Below are 22,656 nucleotides of genomic sequence, written 5' to 3'. Positions count from 1 at the left end.
CAGACTTTCTTTAAGAGAAAGGCCAAGTATTAGATTATTTAAAGCCAGGTATTAGATTATTTTAGGCTTTGTGAGGCAAGAGGCAAGACAGAATATTACATAGGTACTTACATAACTCTAAAAAGGTAAAATTCATTTCGCTTAAGCCCAACAAAACAAAAACCCAGACAGCTAACCAGATTTAGCCGGTAGATTATAGCTGGCGACCCCTGATCTAGAAGTCATTGTGAATTATACAGTCTCTCATAATTTTAAACAGATACTTTCTTCAGTGTAGCCTAACAATTTCACATTGATCTCATGGTTTTTACATCTCTCTCACTCTTATAGAAACACTAAGACTGATAGTTAAAGACTCAGAAACTCTGGTGACCTTTAGATTGGTCTGATTATCTTATCAACTTTTTCCCCTTCATTGAAATTGATGTCTGGGACAAAGAAATAAAATCCCACCTCATGTGGCTCTTCAGTGTGCAGCCTGTGGACCGTGTGCGTGGGGTGCGCCAGGGCTGCAGGCCCAGCGCAGGTGGACCTGGCCAGGGCCCTTGGGAGAGTGGCTGAGGAGCTGCACCTAGGGGCGGCCTGGCCGTCCCGCTGGGGACAGTGGCTTGAGGTGTGCTCTGTTACTGAGGACCTGATTTCTAAATGCACAGTGCTGTGAACGTGGCTTTCATTTGCTACAGTGGTCCATGGGCCCCGGCCAACACAGGCACCTTGGGACTCTCCTCCAGGGTTGGGAGTCAGGGCTAGGACATGATGCTGTATTTGTCGACATGGTTGTTGGGTTCAACGCAAGATCCTGGCTGATGTGCTCATGAGGACGACACAGGTTGATCAATACTGTCCTTTCTTCAGAAGGGCGCGCTGAGGAGCAGGCGACCAGGCAGCGTGTGCCTACGCGCCGCACCTGGGGCCCCTGACGCAGGTGTTCCTCCTGCCAGGGGTCGCACACCTGTATGCAAGGAGCCCACACAACTAAGAAGGGAAGACTTTAATTTTAAAATTGTCTAAAAGATACTTAAATTCTCCAACTAAGTACTAATATGATTTTCAGCATCTTGTTTCTATATTTAAATAAATTAATGGATACCTCGAATTTGATTATTCCCTTGGCTTGTGGCAGCTGGCGACAGTCCTTAAGTGCCAACTCCCCTGTTTAGTGATGACGCAGCGTGCGTCCAGCAGAAGGGGCGCTCACCTCAGGACGCAGATGCACGGCCATCGCGGGGAGGCGGCGGCCCACGGGGCGAGGGGTGTGGGGTTTCGAGTTGGGGAGAGCTTGAATTAAGCAGCTGAGAAGAGGGGTTGGCACTGGCAGGAGATGTCCGCTTCAGTCTGGCTAGCGGGGGGGGGGGGTTATTTTTCCTTTTTTTTCCTTCATTTTTCTTTTTTTGCTTAATAAGGAAGCTGAATACTTTCAACCTTTCCCCCAAAACTTGATAACTGCTATGGATGAATATTCAAAATTTGACATTTTAAAAAACTCTTTGAGCTTTTAAAAATAATAGCTATAAATGCAAAGCACTATTGATAATAAACCAAGTTGTTTATCCATGTACAAAAAAGGTCAGTAATGTTTTAAAAGCACAAAGTTGCATTTTAAATCACAATTGCATAGTTCCAAAATGCCTGGGTAAAGAGTTAGGTAATTTTTTAAGAAAATTCAAGTTTGGCTGACAGTGGCCCCAGGGACCTTTGCAGAGTCCAGGAGGGCAGCGCAGGTTCAGTGTGGATTATTGCATTGTTGCTGTGTTGTTAAAATAGCACGAGACCAAAACTGCTACATCTAATTAAAAATCATTGGCATTTTTAAGACCGTTGCTCTGTTTTTGGCTAATATAACACTTTCATGTGGAACTCAACTTAGATTTTATAGATCCCACCCCAACCAGCACCTGAAAACCTTAAAAAGCTGTGTTTCTGTGTATAAAAGGTACTGCATATGGGCCTCGTAGCAAAATATGTTCTCCCTTTCCTCCCCATCCCAGAATCATGACCGTTTTTCTACAAAATCCTGTTGAAAAGAATCACATGGCAGATGAGAAGCTGGGAGCGAGTCGAAGGTAAACATTTGGAGCGTGAGAGGCGCCAGGTGGCAGCGCCCGCCTGCGTGGTAAGCCGGCCGGTGGACGCAGCTCTCAGCACTTGGAGGAAGGGAAGAACCTCCCGGGGGACAGAAACTTGTAGCCGTTGGCGGGGAGCCGCAGGGGCCGCGCAGCCTCGGGGCGCCGGTGGCCGTTGGGGGGGGCGCCGGGCGCCAGCTCCCGGAGCTCCAGCTTGTCCACGCCCTCCTCGCTCTTGTGCCGAGGGGACAGGTTCAGTAAGCTGAGGACGTCTCTTTTGGAAGTCATGGTTCCCGGGGCCCCTGGGAGGGTTTTCACAGGCCCCGCGGGGGGCTGGGGCGCGCCCTGCCAGAACATCTTCAGGTTGTGCACGGCCCGCACCTTCTCGTCGATGGCCGCCAGCTTCAGCCTGTCCAGGTCAGGCGCGTCGGCCGGGCTGGACCGCGCAGAGCCGGCCGAGGAGTAGGAGAGCGCGGGCGAGGGCGCGCTGCCCGCAGGCGACTGGTGGCCCGAGCCGGGGGACGCATTCCGCGGTGACTTGGAGATGTGGGCGCTGTAGGGGGAGCTGGGGTACTTGAGTTTGAAGAGCGGCTGCTCCGATGGGGAGACCTGGGAGTCGTGGCTGGGGGACGGGTGGCCGCCGTCCCTGCCTGGGGCCTCGGTGGCCGTGGGGCTGCCGTACCCCGAGTTGACCTTGGGCAGCGAGGAGCTCCTGGTGGGGGGCTTGGGCTTGCTGCTGGCGGGCGAAGGTGGGCTCTTCTGGTGGGAGAGCACGGGCCGGCTGAAGGCGCTGGTTTCTGATGCCCTGAAGACAGTGCGCCCGAGGGGCGCGGGGCCGTCCTCCCGAGGGCTGGCCCTGCCCACCGGGCCACCGCCCCGCTGCAGGCGCTCCACAGCCATGAGGTGGCTCTGCGTCTCCTCCAGGATCCTCTGTGCCAGCTCCTGGGGGTCCAGCGTGGGGCCGCCCTCCTCCTGGGACTTGACGGTGCTGTCCGTCTCGGTGCTCGACTGGTCTGACTCGGCGGTGTCGGAGCTTGCTAGTTTCCCAACCTTCTGGAAGGGTGAGTTGGGGCTGGGGATCAGAGTCATTTTCACTGGGGAGTTGGGGGTACTCACGCTTCCCTTGGAACTGACAGAGACTTTCATCCCTCCCGTGGCGCCCGCCCGGGGGTGTCTGTGGTCCGGTGAGAAGCGCGGCTTCCGGCTTTCTGGGTAGGCAGCCAAGGGCTCCGTGCTGATGATGGAAAAGCCCTGGTACTCGTCCTCTTCCTTGCTGCTCGAGGGGCGGGCCTGGGGGCACAGCTGGCTGCGGGGCAGGGTGGCTCGCTGCAGGTGGGCGTTCCTGGGCCTGTCGTGGTCCTGCGGTCCCCTGCCCTCCACGCTGCCCTCGGGCTTGGAGACGAAGCTCACAGAGGAGGTGATGGAGCTCAGGCTGTACACCGAGATGGCGTCTGAGGCCATGCTGTCCGCGCCCGTGGGTGAGAAGGCCAGGTGCGGGTAGCCCAGCGGCGGCGCGTTGGACACGGACTGGGCCGACGCCAGAGACTCCAGGGAGGACGAGCTGTCCAGGCTGAGGCGCTTGGGGGGCTCGGTGGAATCTGGGCACAAGACACGGTCCCCAGAGCGGTTAGAGTGGGGTGCGGGTGTGACTTTTATTTCAGAGCCACTAACATCCTTGTATGCACAGCAGCTAGTTAAGAACTCTGCTAATGCTGCTTATAGACAACTTGGACAACTACGGGCTTAGGCCACCCTGGTCTCTCCTGCTCTCACCGGGGCCTGGGAGCCCACCGTGTGCCCCGCTGCGTGCCCGCCCGTGCCAGGCTCCGGTCTCCGGCTCTTCATGCAAAGGCCCCCTGCATGCGTTCTGCGGGGTCACACCCTGTCCCCACCTCCCCAGGGCCCTCATCTCTGTGGTCTTTGAACCTTTATCAACACAGGGGCCTCTTCCTGGACGCCAGACCCATTTGAGCAGTAGTCCATGTAGGCGTCTAAGAGGTGCTTCAAAACTGAACGTGGCCAAGACGAACGTGGAACCGAGCCCGCGGCCACTGTCCCAACCTCTGCAGAGGTGGCCCCGTTCTGGCAGCTGCCCAGAAGCTGCCTCGCAGCGGGTGCCCACTGGCTTTCTGCTGTTCTGAGGCAACCCCTCAGCAGAGCTGGGGTTCACACACCCCGCTGTGCTGGGCCTGAAGCCCGGGCTTTTCACGTGCTGAGCGCGCCGTGTCACTGGGCATCCCAGCCCGGCTGCTGCCCTTGAAGGGTCCTGAGCACATGCACAGATGGACCCCTTTGTCTGCTTCCCAGATTGCAGCCCTTGGGAGCCTGGTGGCCAAGGGGAGGCTCTTACCAAAGAGGGTCAGCAGGGCCTGGAGCGCGAAGTGCACGGTCCTCCGGCTGGCCTGCTTCCCGGTTTTCAGGGTCACCTCCTCCTGGCCGACCTCGCAGAGATCGAAACCTGGGGAAGCAAGGAGCACATGTCTGCCCTGACCCGGAGAGTGCCCGGCTGCCGGCGGCGGTGTGGGCTCCTCCAGCCCACGGAGCTCTGGCCGGGTTTCCCACTGAACTAGGTTTTAGGGCACTGCGGCCCAGAGCCAGTCAGCTCGCCGATGTTTGGGTTTTTCCGTTTTCCCAGAACAGTTTGCTCAGAGACTCCAGGACAAAGGCTGGCCCTTCCACTCAGCGCGGGGCAGTGTGCGGGACGGGGCCTCGCTGGCCTCCCAAGCCCAGGGCGCAGCTCCCAGCAAGAGCCTGAGCTCCCAGCAGGAGGGCTAATGAGCTGCTGGACTTTTTTTTTTTTTTTTTTTTTTTTTTGGTGGTACTGGTGGGGTGGAACTCAGGTGCTTTTCTACCTCCAGGCTACACTCCCAGTTGGAAACAGGGTCTCACTAAGTTGCTGAGGGCCTCACTCAGTAGCTGAGGCTGGCTTCGAACCCGTGTGATCCTCCTGTCTCAGTCTCCCAAGTGCTGGGATTACACGTGTGCACTGCCGGCTTGCTAACACATTTAAGCAGATCGCACCAGGCAGTGACGTGTGCCTGCAGCCCAGCTCCTCAGGAGGGTCCCCCGAGTCCACGAGCTCAGAGCCAGCCTGGGCAACATAGCAAGACACTAGCCGTGGGAGGGGGCCAGACAGACACTGCGGCCTCTGCCCTGACAACAGACCACACCCGATGCCAAGCCCTCTCTGGCCTTGAGGAGCTGTCCCCCCCTCACTGGAACGCCCCCACTGGCCGCCAGGGGCGCCTGCCCCTGGACTGCAGGGGAGCGGCCCGGGACACTGCTTCTGCCCAGCCTCCAGGCACAGGACCTGGCGAGAGTACACAGGGCGCGCTGGCTCCCCAGCACCAGCGGGACTTGGGAAGCACAGTGGACGGCAGCCTCAGCCCCAGCAGAGCCAGGGAGCAAGGTCTGCGCTCCTGGGCGGCCATGTCGCAGCGGGCCAGGGAGCAAGCCTCCCTCTGAGAAGGGCCAGGCCGGCCTTCTGGCAGACCAGTGGGCCAGACGGCCACTCCGCTCGCACCTCCATTGCTACGGCTATGTTTTTATATCTATTTGTGGTACTGGGGATGGAACCCAGGGGCATTCTACCTCCAAGCTACTATTTTTTATTCCCCAGCCCTATTTTTTATTCTTTATTTTGAAACAGGGTCTCACTGAGTTACAGAGGGCCTCACTGAGGAGCTGAGGCTGTCTGTGAACCGTGATCCTCCTGTCTCAGCCTCCCGAATGCTGGGATTACATTTATTTAGGTATAAATTCACCAGGTTTCTCTTATGCACCCAGAAGACCCTGCTTTAAACCCAGGGGGCGGAGGAGCGACCTTCTGTAAGGGGGCATTTGGAAAAAAGATGTGTGTGTAAACCAGGAGTCTGCCCTGCCCTGCCGTGAGCACGTTGGGAAAGGCTGTGGACAAAAGCTGGCCTGGTACCGAGTACCCAGGCTCACGGCGGGAAGAGCAGGTCCTTTTAGGGAGCGTCGTCCAGAGGCTGTGGCTACCCGGAAGCTCACGGCCGCCCCGCCTGCTGCCGCCACACAGCCTGCCGCCTTCTGCTGTGGGATGCAGACTGGGGGCAGCTCCCCTCAGCAGCCCGCAGCATCTCCGGCACCTAGGATGTCGGCGGCCCCGGGCAGTGGTCAGGGAGAGGAGCAGCCCGAGAGGCTGGGCCGCCTCCTGAGCAGATCTCTGCTGTGCCAAGCTGCGGCCATGTTGGGACTGGCAACGCTTGGCGAGGCAGGGGAGGGTCCTGAGCTCCGCGCTGCGGCCTGCTGTGAGCCGCCCTGGCGCCGGCCCTACTGTGTGTGCCTCACGCCCCCCACGCAGGGACGGGCCCACTGGGTCTCTTGCTCAGGATTAATTCTGAGCTTCCTCCGGGTGTCAACCATGGCATGATTCACTCTGGAACGCAGGCTGGGCGCAAGGCAGCGTGGATGGCGGCGGCTCAGTGCGGGGACGGCGCCCGGGGCCACGCAAGAGGCCCAAGAGCACTAGAGTCTGCAGTGGCCATCTAAACTGAAGCCTCAGAGGACCCCGGAGGAGACCCTCCCTGGCCCCCGAGAGTCCACCAGGACGGCCCACAGAGTGGATCTAAGGAAAACTCCACAGGCCCCGGAGTCAGGCGCGCGGCGTCCTACCGAGAGCTGCCAGGAACTCGTGACACCCCGGCAGTCGCCACAGCTGGACGCTGATGGACACCTGGATGGGAGCCGACGCCAAGTCCTGCTCCTTCTCGCCGGCCTGCAGCTGGACCAGCACCTGGTGGAGCTGTGGGAGGAGGGAACAGCGTGAGCGCCGGCCTGCGCCGCGCCTTCCCGTCTGCGGCCCACTCGGAGCTCTCTGAGGTGCTTTTACACTCCTGTCCTGCCGTCCTCTTTGGCCTGCGGCTGCAGGGAGCAGAGGCCACACGGCCTCCTCGGCACGGGACAGCAGGGCTGGCAGCCTGAACGGAGGCATTTCAAGTCACCTTTAGGATGTGTGCGCGTGTGTGTTCTGGCCTTTGAACCCAGGAGTGCTCTACCTCTGTGCTGCACCCCAGCCCTATTTATTTTGGAACAGGGTCTCCCTAAGAGCAGGTTGCTGAGGCTGGCCTCCAACCTGCAATCCTCCTGTCTCAGCCTCCCAAGTACTGGGGTTACAGGCGTGCAGCTATGCCCAGCCCTTTTTAGGCTCTTCACCCGGAGGAGGGGCCCCTGGCTCAGACTCAGGTCTGTGGGTTTTTCCTCGGGTTCTCCAGGTGCGTTCGAAGTGGTTCTCACTTAAAATTGGCTCTGCCCCTGCTCTCCTGCCGGACCAGAAAAGGCCAAACCGCAGACACAGAGGGCAGAGCAGGACGGGAGAAGCAGAGGACGGCATGGGCGCGCAGCGAGCTGCAGCCAGGGGCTGGGGCGGGGCGGGCGGCGGCTCACCTGAGGACTTACTACTTAGAAGCTGTACTCACCATTCCCACCATATTTTTAACAGCCTTCGGCCAGCAGATTAGAAGAGAGAGAAAGAGAGAGAGAGAGAGAGCGTTTAGAGTCAAGCGCAGGCTGCACACGCTCAGCTGCTGCTGCGCAGAGCCTGGCGGCTCCACCTCGGAGAGCGAGAGTCAGCGGGGACAGCGTCCAGGCCAGGCGGGCAGAGCGGCGTGCGCTGGGCCCCAGGGCGTCAGGCCGGTCCCTGGGCTCCCACTAAAGCAGGAAATAAAACCAGCTCTGAGCCTGGCCCTGCACGTAGCGTGCGAGCTAGCTTCCTCTCTGGACACAGGTCACAGTCCTCCTGGGTTCTGGGTGCTCTAAGACGCGGGTTTAGAAGTGTCTTTCTGGTGCCGCCTGGCGGGCAGATGCAACACATGGGACTCAAGGAGCAGGTCCTGGCGCCTCGTGCCCGCAGCCTGGCGAGACCCCGGCCCGCTGAACCTGGAGCGGCGCCGCGTGCAGCTGTCCCCGCACACGCCCTTCTACCCGGGGTCTCGGGGGCCATGGCTACTGATGTTTCCAAGGTGACCAGGACACGGCCGCTGAGCTCCAGCAGCTCTCCCACACGTGGCTGGTCCCCGGGCTTACTGAGACCCAGCGGTGGGCTCAGAGAAGCCCCTGGCCTGCTCAGGAAGGCCTGCGTGTTGCGAAGAATGAGGAATCCTCTCTCTCATCTACATTTTCCTAAAGGAAAGCCTGTCTGAGGACTGAGCGGAGGACTCAGGCATGGAACAAGCTTCTGTCCACCCGTGAGTGCCCGCCCGTGTGCTGGCTCAGGCCCCCGGCCCAGGGATGGCAGCTGCCATGCTTGGCACCAGCTCCAAGTGCTGGGCAGGTGACGGCAAGGAGGGCCCTGGGCGGGGAGTCGAGGAAATGCCTCTCCACGCGCCTGGGCCCTGTGTGCAGCTCGATGGCCTCATGCATGGCCCCCATGTGCACACACCCTATATACGGCCCCCGACGGCCTCGTGTGCAGCCCCTGATGGCCCCCACGTGCCCGTGCCCCGTGTGTGGCCCCTGACAGTCCCCATGTGCCCGCGCCCCATGTGCAGCCCCGGATGGCCCCGTGTACAGCCCCTGATGGCCCCTGTGTGCCCAAGCCCTGTGTACAGCCCCCGATGGTCCCCCATGTGCCTGGGCTCCATGTGCATTCCCCGACAGCCCCCTTATGCAGCCCCCGATGGCCCCCCATGTGCCTGGGCCCCGTGTGGAGCCCCCGACGGCCCACGTGTCTGGGCCCCATGTGCAGACACACACACACACACACCCCACCTGGTGCTCTGTGCCCAGAGAGGACACTCTGGGGCTCTGCCCCTCAGCCCAGCACGTGCCTGGGAGGACTGTGCCAGGCTCTGGGCCCTCGACTTTGCTGCTAATCCTTGAGCCGGGAGGAGCCACAGACCCCAGGACTTGCAGGTGTCTGGGGTCAAGTCACGGCCTGGAGTTGCGCTGGGCCCCACTCACCCGGCTGATGAGCTGCTCCCCTGTCTCTGAGGCCGTGATGAGTTTGCAGAGGGCTTGGAGGGCGGGGTTAGGCAGACCTAAACCAAGAAGAGGGTTGGGGGTCACTCGGAGGGGCCTGTGCCTCCGCCATTCTGCCTCCGCCTGGGGGCCCGAATGGCGGCCAGGGTGGCACTCGTGTGACTGGAGAGGTCTCCAGGGAAGCCGGCCCGTCGCAGGCGCGGGGGCGGACAGCAGGGCCGCCCTTCGCCCGGCTGCGGTGGCCGCACAGCTGTGGGCCGGCGCCTCGGTTACTCCAGGGGCGGCCGATGCTCACCCAGCAGGGACTGGAGCGTGCTGCTGCACTGCTGCAGCCGGTCGCCCGGGTCGGAGGTTGGGAAGAAGACGGCTGCGGGCAGGCCGCTGGCCGGGGGGTCCAGCCGGAAGCCCACCGCTGTGAGCAGCGCCTGCCAGCCGGGGACACCGCCCACTTTGTTCTCCACGCTCTGCTGGGACGTGTACATGGCGTTGCGCTGCCCACTCTGGATGCGCTGCAGGGACTTCTCCACCTGGGGGAGAGGAGAGTCAGCCTGCAGGCTGCGGGAGCGCCAGGCCCCAAGGCCCAGGGCGACGGTGCCCGTGACACCATGGCAGAGGCAGGCTGCTCACGGGAGGGGCCGGGAAGGGCGGGTTGGTGGCGTGGCAAGCGAGTGCTGTGGGCATCAGCCCTCCCAAGCCACGCCCTTCTGTGTGCAGCCCCAGACACCAAGCACTTCTGCAGCAAGCTTGGGGCAGAGGCCGCCAGACCAGAGGCAGTTCGGGGACACCTCTGCGGCCCTCCTGCCATGGCCAACAGTGCTCGCCTGGGCTTGGCTGGCACTGCCCCTCCCATGCCCTGACCGACTGATGCCCTCAGTACTGGCCACTCGGCTGCCAGCCTGTGCCGCTCCTTCACCAGGTACTCCACTGCCTACCAGGCACCTGGCACTGTGAGGCCATCCAGCGACTTGCTCCTGCGCCAGGGCAAGCCCGCAGTGCTATGCAGCTTCTAGGGAACCCATCCATCCCAACATGTCCCATGCCCTGAGGTGTGTGCCCAGGTTGTCCCCGAGGCGTTTCTTAGAGGGAAACACTGCGATGCTGGGGCCGGCCATCCCTCGATTCCACAGGGCGAGCGTGACCAGGGCCCCACACCCGCTGGAGACGGAGCCTTAGTGCCCTGCGGGTCTCAAGGCCTGGTGGCACAAGAGACTCCAGGCTGGGAGGAGGCTGCCGGGCACAGAGCAAGCTCTGCTAGGACTAGGCTGCCTGGGCAGCGGCCGGGACGAGAGATGCTGACGGGGTGAGACAGTGGTCTCCCGGAGCCCAAAGACACGTGAGCACCTCCACCTACAGCAGGCGCCTGGGCCATGCGAGCCCGCCACGTACTGTCCACAGGCAGGCCCTGGGCTGGAGAGAGGTGTGTGACTTGTCTGTCATGCAGGCCCAGATGTCACAGGTCTGAGACCTGCTCCAGCCCTCCCCAGGGGACCAGGAGTTCGCCCAGCCGGGGGACCTGCCCACCTGGAATCCGGCCCTGCCTGCGGCGCCACGCTGGCCCGCCCCCCCCCAAGGACAGGTGGAGGCGCACACAGCTCCTGGCCACAAGTGACCACCAGCGCTATGTGCATTGGGCTGGGAAGGGTTGGACGTGGCATGGACATGCATCCGGCCACGTGGGCCTCGCTGGGCCATGGCTGGCTTGTGTAGAACTCTTGAGGGCAGTAAGGACCCTCCAGGGCTACAGGAGGGATGGCTGATCTCAAGGTGGGGACAGGGTGAGTTTCATGTCACTATTAAACGTGTAGATGACAGTGGACCCCGTCGGTGCTAGTGCTGGGACCCTGCAAACACTGGAACAGGCCAAGGGCCCCGTCAGACCCCTCCAACCACGCGCAGAGACCGCTGGCATCTGATCAGGAAACGGCACCCGTCAGCTCCTGGGACCCTGAGTGCGAGGTGCTAACATTTCATCGGCCCTCACAGTGCCCTTGAAATGTGAGCTGCACCACCCTCCCAGACCAGACGGGGAAACTGAGCTCAGAGCCAAGCGGCTTGCCCAGAGTGTGTCTCCTGCCCAGCCATCTGCGGGCCCCACACACAGTTTCACTGGAGTCCTTGGAGCAGCCTGGCCCCTTACCAGGTGCAGGAGCACTCGCAGGGCGTCCCGCGCGCGCTCTGGGTGCTGCAGGATCTCGGTGAGGGCCTGGCCGATGAGGGAGGAGGGACTGTTCAGCTTGACGTCGCTGCCAATGAGCAGGAAGCCTGTGGGCGCAGGGAGGGCACCTCAGCAGGGCGGCGGGCTGGCCGGTGTCCCACCCCCCCTGCCCCATCAGAGGGCCGCAGGGTGCATGGCCTGGACGCCCCGCTTCCATCCTTAAGGAATTAGTGTGCTCAGGCCATTATGGCCAGTAGGGGCGCCAATGGGCCCCAAGAGGAGGGGAGCACTGCCCAGCGCGGGCTCTCCCTGAAAGGCCTTGGCGTGTGTCTGGCCCCAGGCCTGTGAAGGGGCCAGCATGCGAGGGAGGCCATGCCCCCAGTTCTAAGAACCAGCAGCCAGAGCCCAGGCTGGAGGTGCCAGCCACACCCATGCCCACCTCCCTGGGGAAGCCCAGGGCCCGCTCCGTGGCGGCGCCCACCTGCCCAGTTGGCGGGGTGCGAGAAGGCCTTGCTGCTCTGCACCCCCTTCATGGCCTCGCCCAGGGCGGCGCTGGCCTTGAGCCCGTTGAGCAGGGCCGAGTAGAAGGCATGGAGGAACATCTTGGAGGCGGCCACCGGCACCGGCCACAGAGACACCAGCACGCACTGCGCGCCGGCGGCCAGGAAGGCCCGCGTCAGCGCCACCACCCCGTCGGCCGTGACCCGGCTGCTGGCCTCCTGCGAGGTGCCCAGCACCACCAGCTTGGCGGGCAGCCGCAGGTCCAGCAGGTCAGCGGCCGTGAGCAGCAGCTCCCGCAGGGGCGGGCAGTCCGAAACACTTTCCCCGTCGCTGGCATCGTCCTGCACCCGCAGGGACTCGGGGATGGTGTAGGGGTGGCCGAAGGAGCTCTTGCTGCCCGCAGGGGTGCTGTCCACGCCGGGCGTCAGCACCAGGGCCGACAGCTTCCAGGAGATGTGGGTGGCCAGGTGCACGCACTCAGCCTGCGTCAGCGCACTCATGACCCTCTCCTTGGTGGCCACGCTGCCCACCAGGGGCTGGCAGCCCAGCAGCTCCGACACCATGTAGGCCTCTTCCTCGGCTGACGGCATCGGGCCCCACAGCCAGCGGTCCATCACTGCTGACGGGAGCTTGGGGTTGCCCACAACGGCTGCCATGGACGTGGAGCTGGAGTAGGTGGGCAGCGTCTTCCTCAGGTGAGACTAGGATGGGAAAGAGTCAGTCATCAGCGGGCCGAGCACCTGCGTCCCCAGTGGCCTCCATCACCCAGGTCCCTAGCGTCTTTTTGACACAGGTGCCTAATCTCTGGAGAATCACTTCTCTGTGTAAGCTCATGCGGAGAATCAGGACTGGGCAGTGACAGGGACGCTTCGTGTGTGCAGGGCCCTGAGAGGCCGGGTGGGCGCCAGCCGGCCACCGCCCTCAGCCCACACCCCCTCTGCACTGCCTAAAGAGGGACCCACTCCGGGCCAGCCAGGGTCGTTGAGAAATGACTCAAATGGAAAGGTTAATCCCAGGGGAGCCCTTCAGCGGCTCTGCACCCTGAACTCTCCCTGCCAGGTGTGGCGGAGGGAGGCTGAGACAGGAGGATCATAGATTTGAGGCCAACCTCAGCAACTTATTGAGGCCTCATTTCAAAGTAAAAATGGAGTCTGGGAGTATAGAACATCCTCAGCACCAAAAAAAGAAAGACTCCCACCCCTTGCACATGGCATCTCTGAGCAGCGGGGAGACCCGCAGAGTCCCGCCCCATGGTAACTCTGGAAGACACCAAGTATCGCCTTCTTTCAAGCCAGCTTTGGGGGCCTCATTCAGCTGTGGTACGAGAAGCGCCCGACCTGCTGGGAAGCGGCCCCTCAGGTCTGGGCAAGTGGTGCACAGCATGTGCCTTCTAAAAAAGGTCCCTGAGCCTGGCACCGTGTGGTACACAGGGCACCACCGCAGGCAGGGGACGAGGCTCCCGGAGACCAGTTCCCTTCACATCTGGGACCCAGAAGGGCCATGGGAACCCGAGAAACCAGAGAATGCTGTTCTCCTAGAACGGACCAGCCCCAAAGTTAAGATCAAGGTCCTCAAAAACCCTTGCCACAGAAACTGACCCATGTGAGGCTCCAGTTACCAAGAGCAGCCCAGGCCCGGCGGTCCGCGGGGCCTGGACGCCCCTTCCTGCCACCCGAGGCATCTGCCTGCCTGCTGGGGGGGCCACGCCTTACCTTGTTGTGTGGGCTGAGCGAGCGGATGGCGGGCACGGCGATGAGGGTGAAGCGCTCGTACAGGTACTCGTTGGAGGAGCTGCCCTTCAGGAGGGCGAAGGGGATGAGGTAGAGCTCCCCCTCCAGCACCAGCACCAGCTGCCGGTGCCGGCCCACGGGGCCGCTTGAGTGCATCAGGCCCTGTGGAGCAAGTGACAGGGTGACACCCGGGCCACAGCACAACCGAAGGCCACAAGGATGGCCGGGGGGTGGGTGGGGCAGCACCTAGGGGCCCACAAGGGCCCCCACCTGCTGTGCAGGAAAGGAGGCGCTTGGGACAGTCCCTTGAGGTCTGCAGGTGCCTGCCAGGGGAGGGGGACTAGGGTCACCAGCCACGCAGGGTGACCCACAAAGGGCAGCGTCCCAGGAAGAACCCCGCCGGTCACTGTCCCCAAGCCCAGGGTTGGGGCACTGTTAGCGCAGGGACCCCACAAGCAGGGCAGCAGCAACCCGAGAGCAACAGCAAAGGCTGGGCTGAGCAGGCCGTGCGCCCACTCTGACGGGCAGGAGGATGGCCAGCGGGAGCTGGGCACCAGGAAGGTGGGGCTGGCTCCTTGCCAGCCACCGTGGCCTTGGGCTCTGGAGGTGCGTCCCCACGTGGCCCTGTGGGGACAGCGGGAAGATCCGTTCGCGCCACTGTGACCTCATTCCCCAGAGTCCACGAGGGAGGACACGAGGGCGCACAGAGCCACACGCACACTCCGCGCTTCCTCCCGGAAGGGTGGCTGAGGGCCACTGAGGCGCCAGGCATGACAACAGGACCCGACAGGCGCAGCGCGGAGGGGGTGACCTGCAGCAGCCCTGGCCGTGGGGAGACAGCCCAGGCCCCTGTGTCTGCCCACAGGGGCCTGGGCTGCGCCCCAGGGAAGCAGATGAGCTTGCTGACCCCGAGGCCCAGCACTCAAAGTGAGTGCCTGGAGGGACGGTTAGTCTCTACCAACCCCTTCAGTATATTTTTTCTTCTCTGCCTTTCTTTCTTGTCTTTCTACCTGCACTGGTGTTTGCCCTCTGAGCCCTTCCCACAAGGGCAGGGGGATCCAGCGAGGCCAGGTGCCCGGTGCTGGTCCAGGGGAGGGTCTCATCTGCAGCACCGACTTCCTGGGACAATGCCCGTTAGGGCAGCCCCCGCCTGTGCGGCAGGGGGGCGAGGCTGAGAACCTTTCTTGGGTCAAGGGGACCAAGTACTGAGCCTTGTGGGGAGGGGATGCTGGGGAGGGCCCCACAGACCTGCCAGGCAGCTGGAGGCCTAAGGCTGCCTCTGCCCATTCGCAGGCCTTGTGCCCGGACTCCCGGGCAACCCTCATCATGGGTGGTAGACGCTGCTGGTCCTGCTATACCTCGAGGTGGCAGCCATGCACCCCAGACCGCTCTGACCTGGTCCAGCAGCGGCTCTGTGTCCTGTGGCCAACCGCCCCAGGTCATCCTTGGCATGCACCCCACCCTGAGGCCTGTGCTGTTTCTGTGGCTCCTGGGTGGTCAGTTTCTGGGGTGCCTCGCATGCTCTGTCTCCTGAGTGGGCCTGGAGGGTGGACAGCTGTCCGGCAGGCCAGGAAGGGAAGGCATATTCTGGGGTGGGGAGCAGGACAGGGCTCAGGAGAGACCCTTGCGGCCAGTGTGCTGTGCCGTGTGCTCCTGGGGCGTGGAGTTGCTAGACGGGAGGTGCGGGCCGAGAGGACGGGTTTTGTATCTTCTGCCGATGGAATCCTCCAGGGCTCTGCCCATGCCAGGCTGGTGCTCCGACACGGAGTCGTGTCCCTGGCCCAGGTCAGAGGGGTTGGGGCAGGCTGGGCTCTGAGCACTTTGGCAAGACGCTTACCCCTACATGCCTCAGTTCCGATCCCACAGGACCGCGCCGGCGCCCTCTCTCCGACACCCAGGAGGCAGAGCGCTCGGCCTGGCCCCAGAGCCTCAGCCACTGGTCCAGGCGAGTGTGACTTTAACCATCTTTGGTGCTTGGACTAAATCCGCGCGACTGTGGCCCTGCTCCTTTTACCATTGCTGCCCTCGGCCTCGGGCGTCTCCTGTAGAACCTTCCCTGCCCCTCGGGCCTAAACGCAAAAGCCACCTCTGGAAGAGCCAAGGAGCAGGAGACACGGAGGCTGCCTCATGGCCACGTCACCACACTGCCTCTGACTACCTACGGAGCCAACCCCCTGACCTGAAGCCACAGCCAAACCCATGGCTCTCCCAGGCCGCCATGATGGGCCCTGGGATCCGACCAGGCTGCGGGTCCTGGTTCAATGATGCTGCGTCCATGGGGTTTCCACGTGCACCTGTGGGCACCGGGGTCCTGAGCGGTCTAAAAGCAAACACTAGGTTGCACATGGCTGGCTTTTAGCTAAAGAAACACTTGCTGTGTGCCCATGGCAAGGCCCAAAGGAGCCACTGGCGCCTGTCTACAGGAGGGTGCAGCAGATCTCTGGGGCTTCACAGCACCCTGGGCTGATCATGGAGGGGAGGAGAGAAACTCCCAGATCTGTCCCTCTTCTTTGTGACCAGGTGAACTGATCGAATGGCGGCCTGGGGTGAAGCCCCCTCTGCAAAGCTGATGGGAAATCTTGTCATGGAGGATGTAACCGGCTTCAGAGAAACCACACGCTTACTGAGAAGGAGCGTGATTGGAAACGCCAAGAAGGCAGACAGGATCCAAGCCAGAGACGCAGGGGGGCTCACACACCGCGGTGGCCCGCTGGCCCTGCCTCACACTGGGCTCTGACCTCAGCCAGATCAGCTGAAGCCACGAGAGCCCCGGGGCCTCCCTCCATCCGGCCAGGTTCAGAAGGCAAGCCCTCGGGCCAGAAGGAGCACAGGGCCTGCCTGCCTGGGGGTGGGCCTGAGCCCCCCAGAGCCGAGCCAGTGCCCGGGACCCTGGCCTGCGTGGCCACAGGCGGGCTCCTGCCTCTGGAAGCCTGCCGCCCATCCTGGCACCTCCCCTGGAGGTTTCAGCACAAAAGCAGCCTGTGTGTAATCGCCTCCATTTTTCCTCCTCCTAATTGGTCCTGGAAACGCTTGTCCTTGGGTGACGTCTGTCCTCATTTGAATATTCCCACAGATGTCTCAATCAGAAATCAATTAGACAGCCAGCGGCGGGGCTGACAGTCTCCGGGGCCTCGTCCCCCATCCAGGCTCCAGAGTCTCAGTCTGATTATTTCTCTGGACAAAAATCCCACCTCCAAGCCCCCCAGTCTACTGAGCAAACAGCACCCAAAGGATGGGTCTCTGCCCACTGCGCCCACCCTAGCGTAAGCGCTGATCACGCCACGTTTTGCAAGGGGTGTTTCACAAAGCAGCGGGGCAGTGTGCTTTGAAGTCGCTGTGGTCAGGACCTGGCTGAGTCCAAGCTGTCCTCTGGCCAGGCCTTGGCGGAGCCAGAGTCCCGCCTGTGTTCTGGCCTCTGGTGATGTCCCCAGCCTGGAGGCTAGGAAGGCAGCCCCAGCCTAGGCGGCCTGCGCACCGAGCGCAGAGTGCTGGGCCCAGGCGGGAGCAGAGCGACTCTTCCTGACCAGCCATTCACTCTTGCCCCCCATCCTAAAGCTTGGATTTTAAGACTTTGCAAATAGAAAATGATTCTTCCTTTTTTTCTTTCCTTTCTTCCTTTCTTTCTTTCTTCCCTTCTTTCTTTCTTCTGAAAACCTTTAACTATTTTGGAAAGAAAAGGATCTTTTGATACAATGATTTAAAGTAGGTACTTGGGGTGGTGTCTGAGATAGGAGGATCACAGGTTTGAGGCCAGCCTCAGCAACTTAGTGAGACTCTGTTTCAAAATAAAAAATAAAATAGGGCTGGGGATGTAGTTTGGAGGTAGAAAGTTCCTGGGTTCCATTCTAGTAGTACATAAAAATAAAACATTTGAGAAATAAGATAAAATAGGGCAAAGCCTCCAAGAAAGATTTCAAGATTCATATTTTTGGAACTATGAAATGACTAGGAGATAAAATTTAAATATAGGGAAACAAAGATAAGGATGGCAGAGACTATAACTAAAATACGCCCAAACTTGTTCTAAAGGATTCCGAGAGGTCCCGGCATCTGGCCCAGGGGAGTTTCTAGCTCAGATCCTGGCCTTGAGGATCCTTGAGGATCGCAGCATCTGGCTTTGACGAACTCGCACCCTCGGTCTGGGGTGACTTGGGGTGACCCGGACCTGCAGCCTCGTGCGTGCGCTGGAGGCCCGGGAGGGACACTGTTGGCGTGCGGACGTGGGGAGGCCCGAGGCCACCTGTCCTTCCACAGTGAGCGCAGGAAGGTCAGCCGGCCTTTCCTCCCAGCCGGGGCTTTTCTTTGGTGGCATCCCCCGTCTGGTCTGCCAGTGGGTGGTGGTGATGGAGTTAAGTGGACGGCTCGCCCGTCCTGACAGCAAAGGACAGCGTGCTGCGGGAAGGCGGAGATGGTGCCCCCCAGGCCAGATTGAATCAAAGCGGGAGAGGCCGCCCAAGGGACTGTGCTGTGCGGCCCCTGAGCAATATGACTGCGGCTAGACAAAGGCAGTTGCTCAGATAATTACGTGCTCCGTGTGATGAGGCTAATAGCCTTAGTCTTGTCGTGTCCGTGGCTCATAATCTTGGACTTTGGGTTCAGATTTGCTACCTCCCTGGAAGCAGCAAGCCGCGGGCCTGGCCGGGCTGGGCGGACAGCGCGGGCGCGGAGCCTCTGAAGGTCTCCCGGCGCCCTCTGGTGGCCTTGGGAGCAGGAACCAGCCGGCTCCGGGTCGGCCCAGCAGGGAGTAAGGGGCAGGTCCTAGTGACGTCACACCCGCGCTGCCCCCACCTCTACGCAGGCAGTGGCCACCCGGCACTCCCCATCTCTGAGTTGGGGACCGTGTGTGCATGGCGCAGGGCAATAAATATTTGTAGGCAGGCATGGTGCACACTCTATAGTCAGGAAGGTTGCGGGTCCGTGGCCAGCCTCAGCAACTTAATGAGACCCCGTTTCAAAATAAAGCATGATAAAATAGGGCTGGGGTGTAGCTCAGAGGTAGAATGACCCTGGGTTCCATCCCAGTGTTGTGTATATATGTGTGTGTATGTGTGTGTTGCTGTTGCGTGTATCTGTATTAAAATGGACGTATGGCCGGGCATGGTGGCGCATACTTGTAATCCCCACGCTTGGGAGGCTGAGACAGGATGATCACACGGGTTCGAAGCAGCCTCAGCTACTGAGTGAGGCTCTCAGCAATTTATGAGACCTTGTTTCCAAATAAAGTATAAAAATAGGTCTGGGAGTATAGCCTGAAGATAGAAAGCCCCTGGGTTCTACCCCCAGTACCACCAAAAAAAGAGAGAAAAGTTTGTATGAATGGGACAGAAAGGAAGTCTAACTACACTTGAGCTTTTCACAAGTGTTTTCACCAGGTTTTACTAGCGGGTGGTTTTATTATTTTTAAATGTACTCATTCGCAGACTCAATTGTTCACTTGTTTTCTTATTTTGAAAGGTCTCCCATGTTGCCCAGGCTGGCCTTGAGCTCAGGGCTCGGTGATCCTCCCGTGACCCTCCAAGTAGCCGAGGTCACAACCATGCACCACCGCACCCAGCTACAGCAGGTGGTTTTAATCAGGGGAGAGCTCTTGCTCTGACAATTTAGTGGTGCACGCTTGTAAGCCCAGTACCTGGGAGGCTGAGACAGGAGGGTCACAGGTTCCCGCCCAGCCTCAGCTATTTAGTGAGGCCCTCTGCAACTTAGTGAGATCCTGTTTCAAAATAAAGAATAAAAAATAAGGCCAGGGGTGTAGCTCAGAGGTCGAATGTCCTGGGTTCAATCCCCGTTGCCGGGAAAAAAAAAAAGTTTTCACTCTTTGTCTCATTTGAATCAGCCAAACTCTGCTGTGTTTAAATATGTGACTTGCAAAGCAGAATATTTCTGAATACTGGATCTAGGGACGTGCTTTCGGGCACAAGCGCGAGCCCAGCACCTTAGATGGCTCGGTGCCCCGGCAGCGGCAGGGGCCGGCACGCACCTGGTGGCAGGCCTTTCCCTGTGCCCGGCTGAGCCTGTGAAGGCACCACGTCATCACGATTCTGACTAGCTTGCGGCCCGAGGCACTAAGTGCCCTCCCACTTGCGCCCTGAGGAGCACCACGTGTCCCCATAGGGCTGCCGCTGATCCTGATGGCGCGTGGCACTCCTCCAGTCAGCCTCCCGGGGAGAGAGCGGCTTCCTGAAACGCACAGTGCTGCCTTCACGGGCTGGCACGTCCCCTCGGGGTGACTGGCGGTGTCTCTCCTGGCTGGGAAGGCCGGAGGCCAGCTGCCCACCTCGGCTTGCCCTGCTCATTTCTGCCCAGGTCCCGTTGCTGCTGCCGCCTAGCCGGTCCTCAGGCCACGATCCTGCCCCCAAGTGCCCAGAAGCCTGGCACGGTGCGGCTGGGCAGCAGGGCACCGGGTCTGCCCTGCGAGCAGGCCCGCGCTTCCTTCAGCCTGGCACTCTCAGGGCTGGGGTTGACCACGAGCGGCTGCCAGGGGGGCAGCTGGCTTCTTCCTTGTCTTCTGCTTTCTGTGCCATGCCCGGTGGAATGCCAATGCCATTCTGTAAACTTGCCGAGTGCCACTGGGCACCAGGCCCTGTGCCAGCTGCTGAGGACACGGAGATGCGGGGCAGGCCTTCCTTTAGGCAGTGCGGGCAGGCTCCCGAGGGCCAGGTCTGAGGCAAGGGTCAGGTACCATGAAAACTGGCCGCGCAGGGGCCAGGGCGGGAGATGCAGAGGGCTCGGGAGGGTGGAGAGGCCGGAGGCTTCTGAGAGGAGGCCATGCTTGAGCCTTGAGCTGGGCCAGGAAGAGGTCGGCCCCACAGGCCCTAAGGTTCACGGGGCAGAGGTGGCAGCCAGCCAGCCGTGTGCCCTTTGCCCCCCACCCACCAACTGAACGTGGGTGGGACAGCAGCCTGGGGCCCCCAACCCAAAGGTGAACCCAGAGGACGGGAAGCAGCTCAGGTGAGGAGTGGGACCGACCAAGCCCTGTGGAGGAGCGGAGCGAGCAGGGCACCAACTGCGCCTGCGCCCGCGCGTCTCCCTCCAGGTGTGTGGGGGTCACCACAGACAGGAAGGAGGGGCAGCGAGCACAGGGCAATGGCATGGGGGGCACCTCTGCTGGAGGAGGAGCAGGCAGCGCAGTGCCCGCGCCAGCTGAGAGTCCCTGTGTGCCCCTGGAGCCTCTCGAAGCAAGGGTCCCTCCCCATGCCCACCTGCGGGGCCGGGCGCCTCCTCACTCCCACAGAGGGAGTGGAGACCAAGGAGGGACGGGGCCTGGCCGAGGCCCGCCGCTCTGCCAGCTCCCTGGCCCAGGCTTCCACACGTCTGCCTTCCAAGGAGGCGTGTGAGCACTGAGGCGAGGCCGGCGGGTGGGAGGCTCCATGCGCTGAGACCGAGCCCAGGAGAGGAGCGCGCAGAGCCGCGGCTGTGCGGACCCCCTGCGCCAGGCTGCCCGCCCTCTACCCATCCTACGCCGAGCCAGCTCGGGGCTCACCTCTGGGGCGCGCTGACGTCCCTACACAGTCGTGTCTGAACCAGAGTGGCACTCTTGGGCCAGAGCGGACCGCGCCGGCCGGGACCTGCGAGGGCGTCTCTGCCGGGCCCTGTGGGGAGCCAGGGCCCCGACAACGTCTGAGACCAGGGAGAGAGCAAGGCGGGCACCGGCCCCAGCTCACCAACAGCACAGCGGAGCCTGCGGGCCGACGGCCACTGAGGCCGAGTGTGCACGTCTAGACGCGTGCTCTGGAAGCTCATTTGTCTGCGGAGCCCAGGTTCGTGCCTTCAGGGGACGCACGTGGGCCCTGACCAGTAAATGATGCGTCCTGACGCCGCGCTCCCGGGAGCACCTACCCCTTCCATGGGCGCGATGAGCAGGTCGTACAGGGCGCGGAGCGGGGGCTTGGCGAGTGGGCTCTGCCTCCTGGGGAGAGAGGACGTCCCGTCCTTGATGGGCGACGCGGCACTGAACAGGCTCGTCATGCTCTGGCAGCTCCTGGGAGGAAAGGCGAGAGATGGACCTCGCCGGCTGGCAGCCGGCCTCCCTCCCGGCCTCCCTCCTGACCTCGCCCCCAGGTGACTGCTGCGTGAGCACTGGGGCCGCAGGCAGAGTGCAGGCCCTTCCACCCGTGCAGCTTCCTACATAACCAAACATCCCCAAGCGCTGCCCAGAGGGCTTAGCCACAGCCATGCACGTGGCTGGTGGGCGCAGGTGGGCATGAAACACTTGGGAATCAGAGGAGCCGTCACTGCCCGGTGGGTCCAGTTACCCACACACACTGACCCAGCACGGGCTCAGCCTCATCCACCAGGCCCAGGGGAGTCAGTTCGAAGGTGGCTGCAGGGTTTGGCTCTGTTTTCTGATTCCTGGTTTGTGTTTCCAGGCACGGCATTGTTAATACCTAGGTATTTTCAAACCCAAGGACCCCAAGTGTCATGCTCCCAACACAGCATGAAGACCATCCCAGATTCACTTAGAAGATGTTTCCTGAGCACCAGCTTCCTGCTAGGCACCCACGGAGAACAAGAGGTGCCCAGGCGAGCAGGACAAGAGGCGGCCAGGGGAACCAAGCGGGCTGGGCTGCCACGGGTGCTCTCGGCCTGTCTGTCCAGCTCTTGTGGCCCAGAACTGCCGGGCACTGAGACCTCTTAGCCTTAGGAGCTTCTGCCTTGTGTTACAGGAGCCTGCGGCTTTCCTCCCAGGCCAGGCCGCAACCGTGACGTCCAAGAGATGACAGATTCCTCCTGACCTAAATTCTGGGGTGTGCCAAGCCAGGCCCTGAGCACTCGGCCCAGCTGCTCATGCCCCTTTACTCGGGGATGAGTGACTAGGAGTGCCTGGGCCTTTCTGTGCAGAGCCCTGGGTGGCGCTCAGGCCACACGGTGCCACGAAGCCCAGCAGGGGACAGCCCAGTGCTCTGGGTCAGGGGCCCCTGGTGCAGTGGTGCCTGCCGCAGGCTGTTCCCTACAGGGAGCAGGATCACCAGGGCCACTTGCTGTGGCCGGTGGCCAGTGGCCAGCCCCTGACGCGCACCTCTCCTTGCATGGCTGGGTGGGGCCTCAAGCTCCCGCCTGGGGACCTGGGTCTGCGGAACCCAGCTGGGAACAGCCAGGGACGTGCCGTGGTCCCGCGGGTCACCGTGGCGCTGAATAGCACCGAGGCCTGCATCTCTGAACAGAAAGGCGCCTGCTGGGGACAGACCCAGCTGTGGGCACCGGCCAGTCCCCTGAGGGCCAAGGAGACTGGACAGTCCTGGCTGCAGTGTACCAGTATTGGGAAGAGACT

General features: G+C 61.6%; 1 protein-coding gene across 2 annotated transcripts in view; it reads right to left on the bottom strand.

Moving 5' to 3' along the window:
• Positions 1-2,138: 2,138 nt before the first annotated feature.
• TTC28 (tetratricopeptide repeat domain 28) overlaps positions 2,139-22,656 on the bottom strand; it is a gene marked incomplete at both ends in the record, with an annotated part of 602,748 nt that continues 582,230 nt past the window's right edge. Inside the window, 10 exons of one of the 2 annotated variants that reach the window (XM_080717620.1) lie at positions 2,139-3,661; positions 4,414-4,521; positions 6,699-6,828; positions 7,502-7,525; positions 8,985-9,061; positions 9,298-9,529; positions 11,140-11,264; positions 11,639-12,359; positions 13,371-13,550; positions 21,225-21,366. In XM_080717620.1, the coding sequence (XP_080573746.1) occupies positions 2,139-3,661; positions 4,414-4,521; positions 6,699-6,828; positions 7,502-7,525; positions 8,985-9,061; positions 9,298-9,529; positions 11,140-11,264; positions 11,639-12,359; positions 13,371-13,550; positions 21,225-21,366 (3,262 nt within the window). The remainder of the gene's footprint in view (positions 3,662-4,413; positions 4,522-6,698; positions 6,829-7,501; positions 7,526-8,984; positions 9,062-9,297; positions 9,530-11,139; positions 11,265-11,638; positions 12,360-13,370; positions 13,551-21,224; positions 21,367-22,656) is intronic. The other variant, XM_080717621.1, reaches the window with a different exon arrangement.

Source organism: Muscardinus avellanarius (genome assembly GCF_963383645.1).
Source record: "Muscardinus avellanarius genome assembly, chromosome: 21".
Classification (NCBI taxonomy): domain Eukaryota; kingdom Metazoa; phylum Chordata; class Mammalia; order Rodentia; family Gliridae; genus Muscardinus; species Muscardinus avellanarius.
This window is presented reverse-complemented; position numbering and strand designations above follow the sequence as displayed.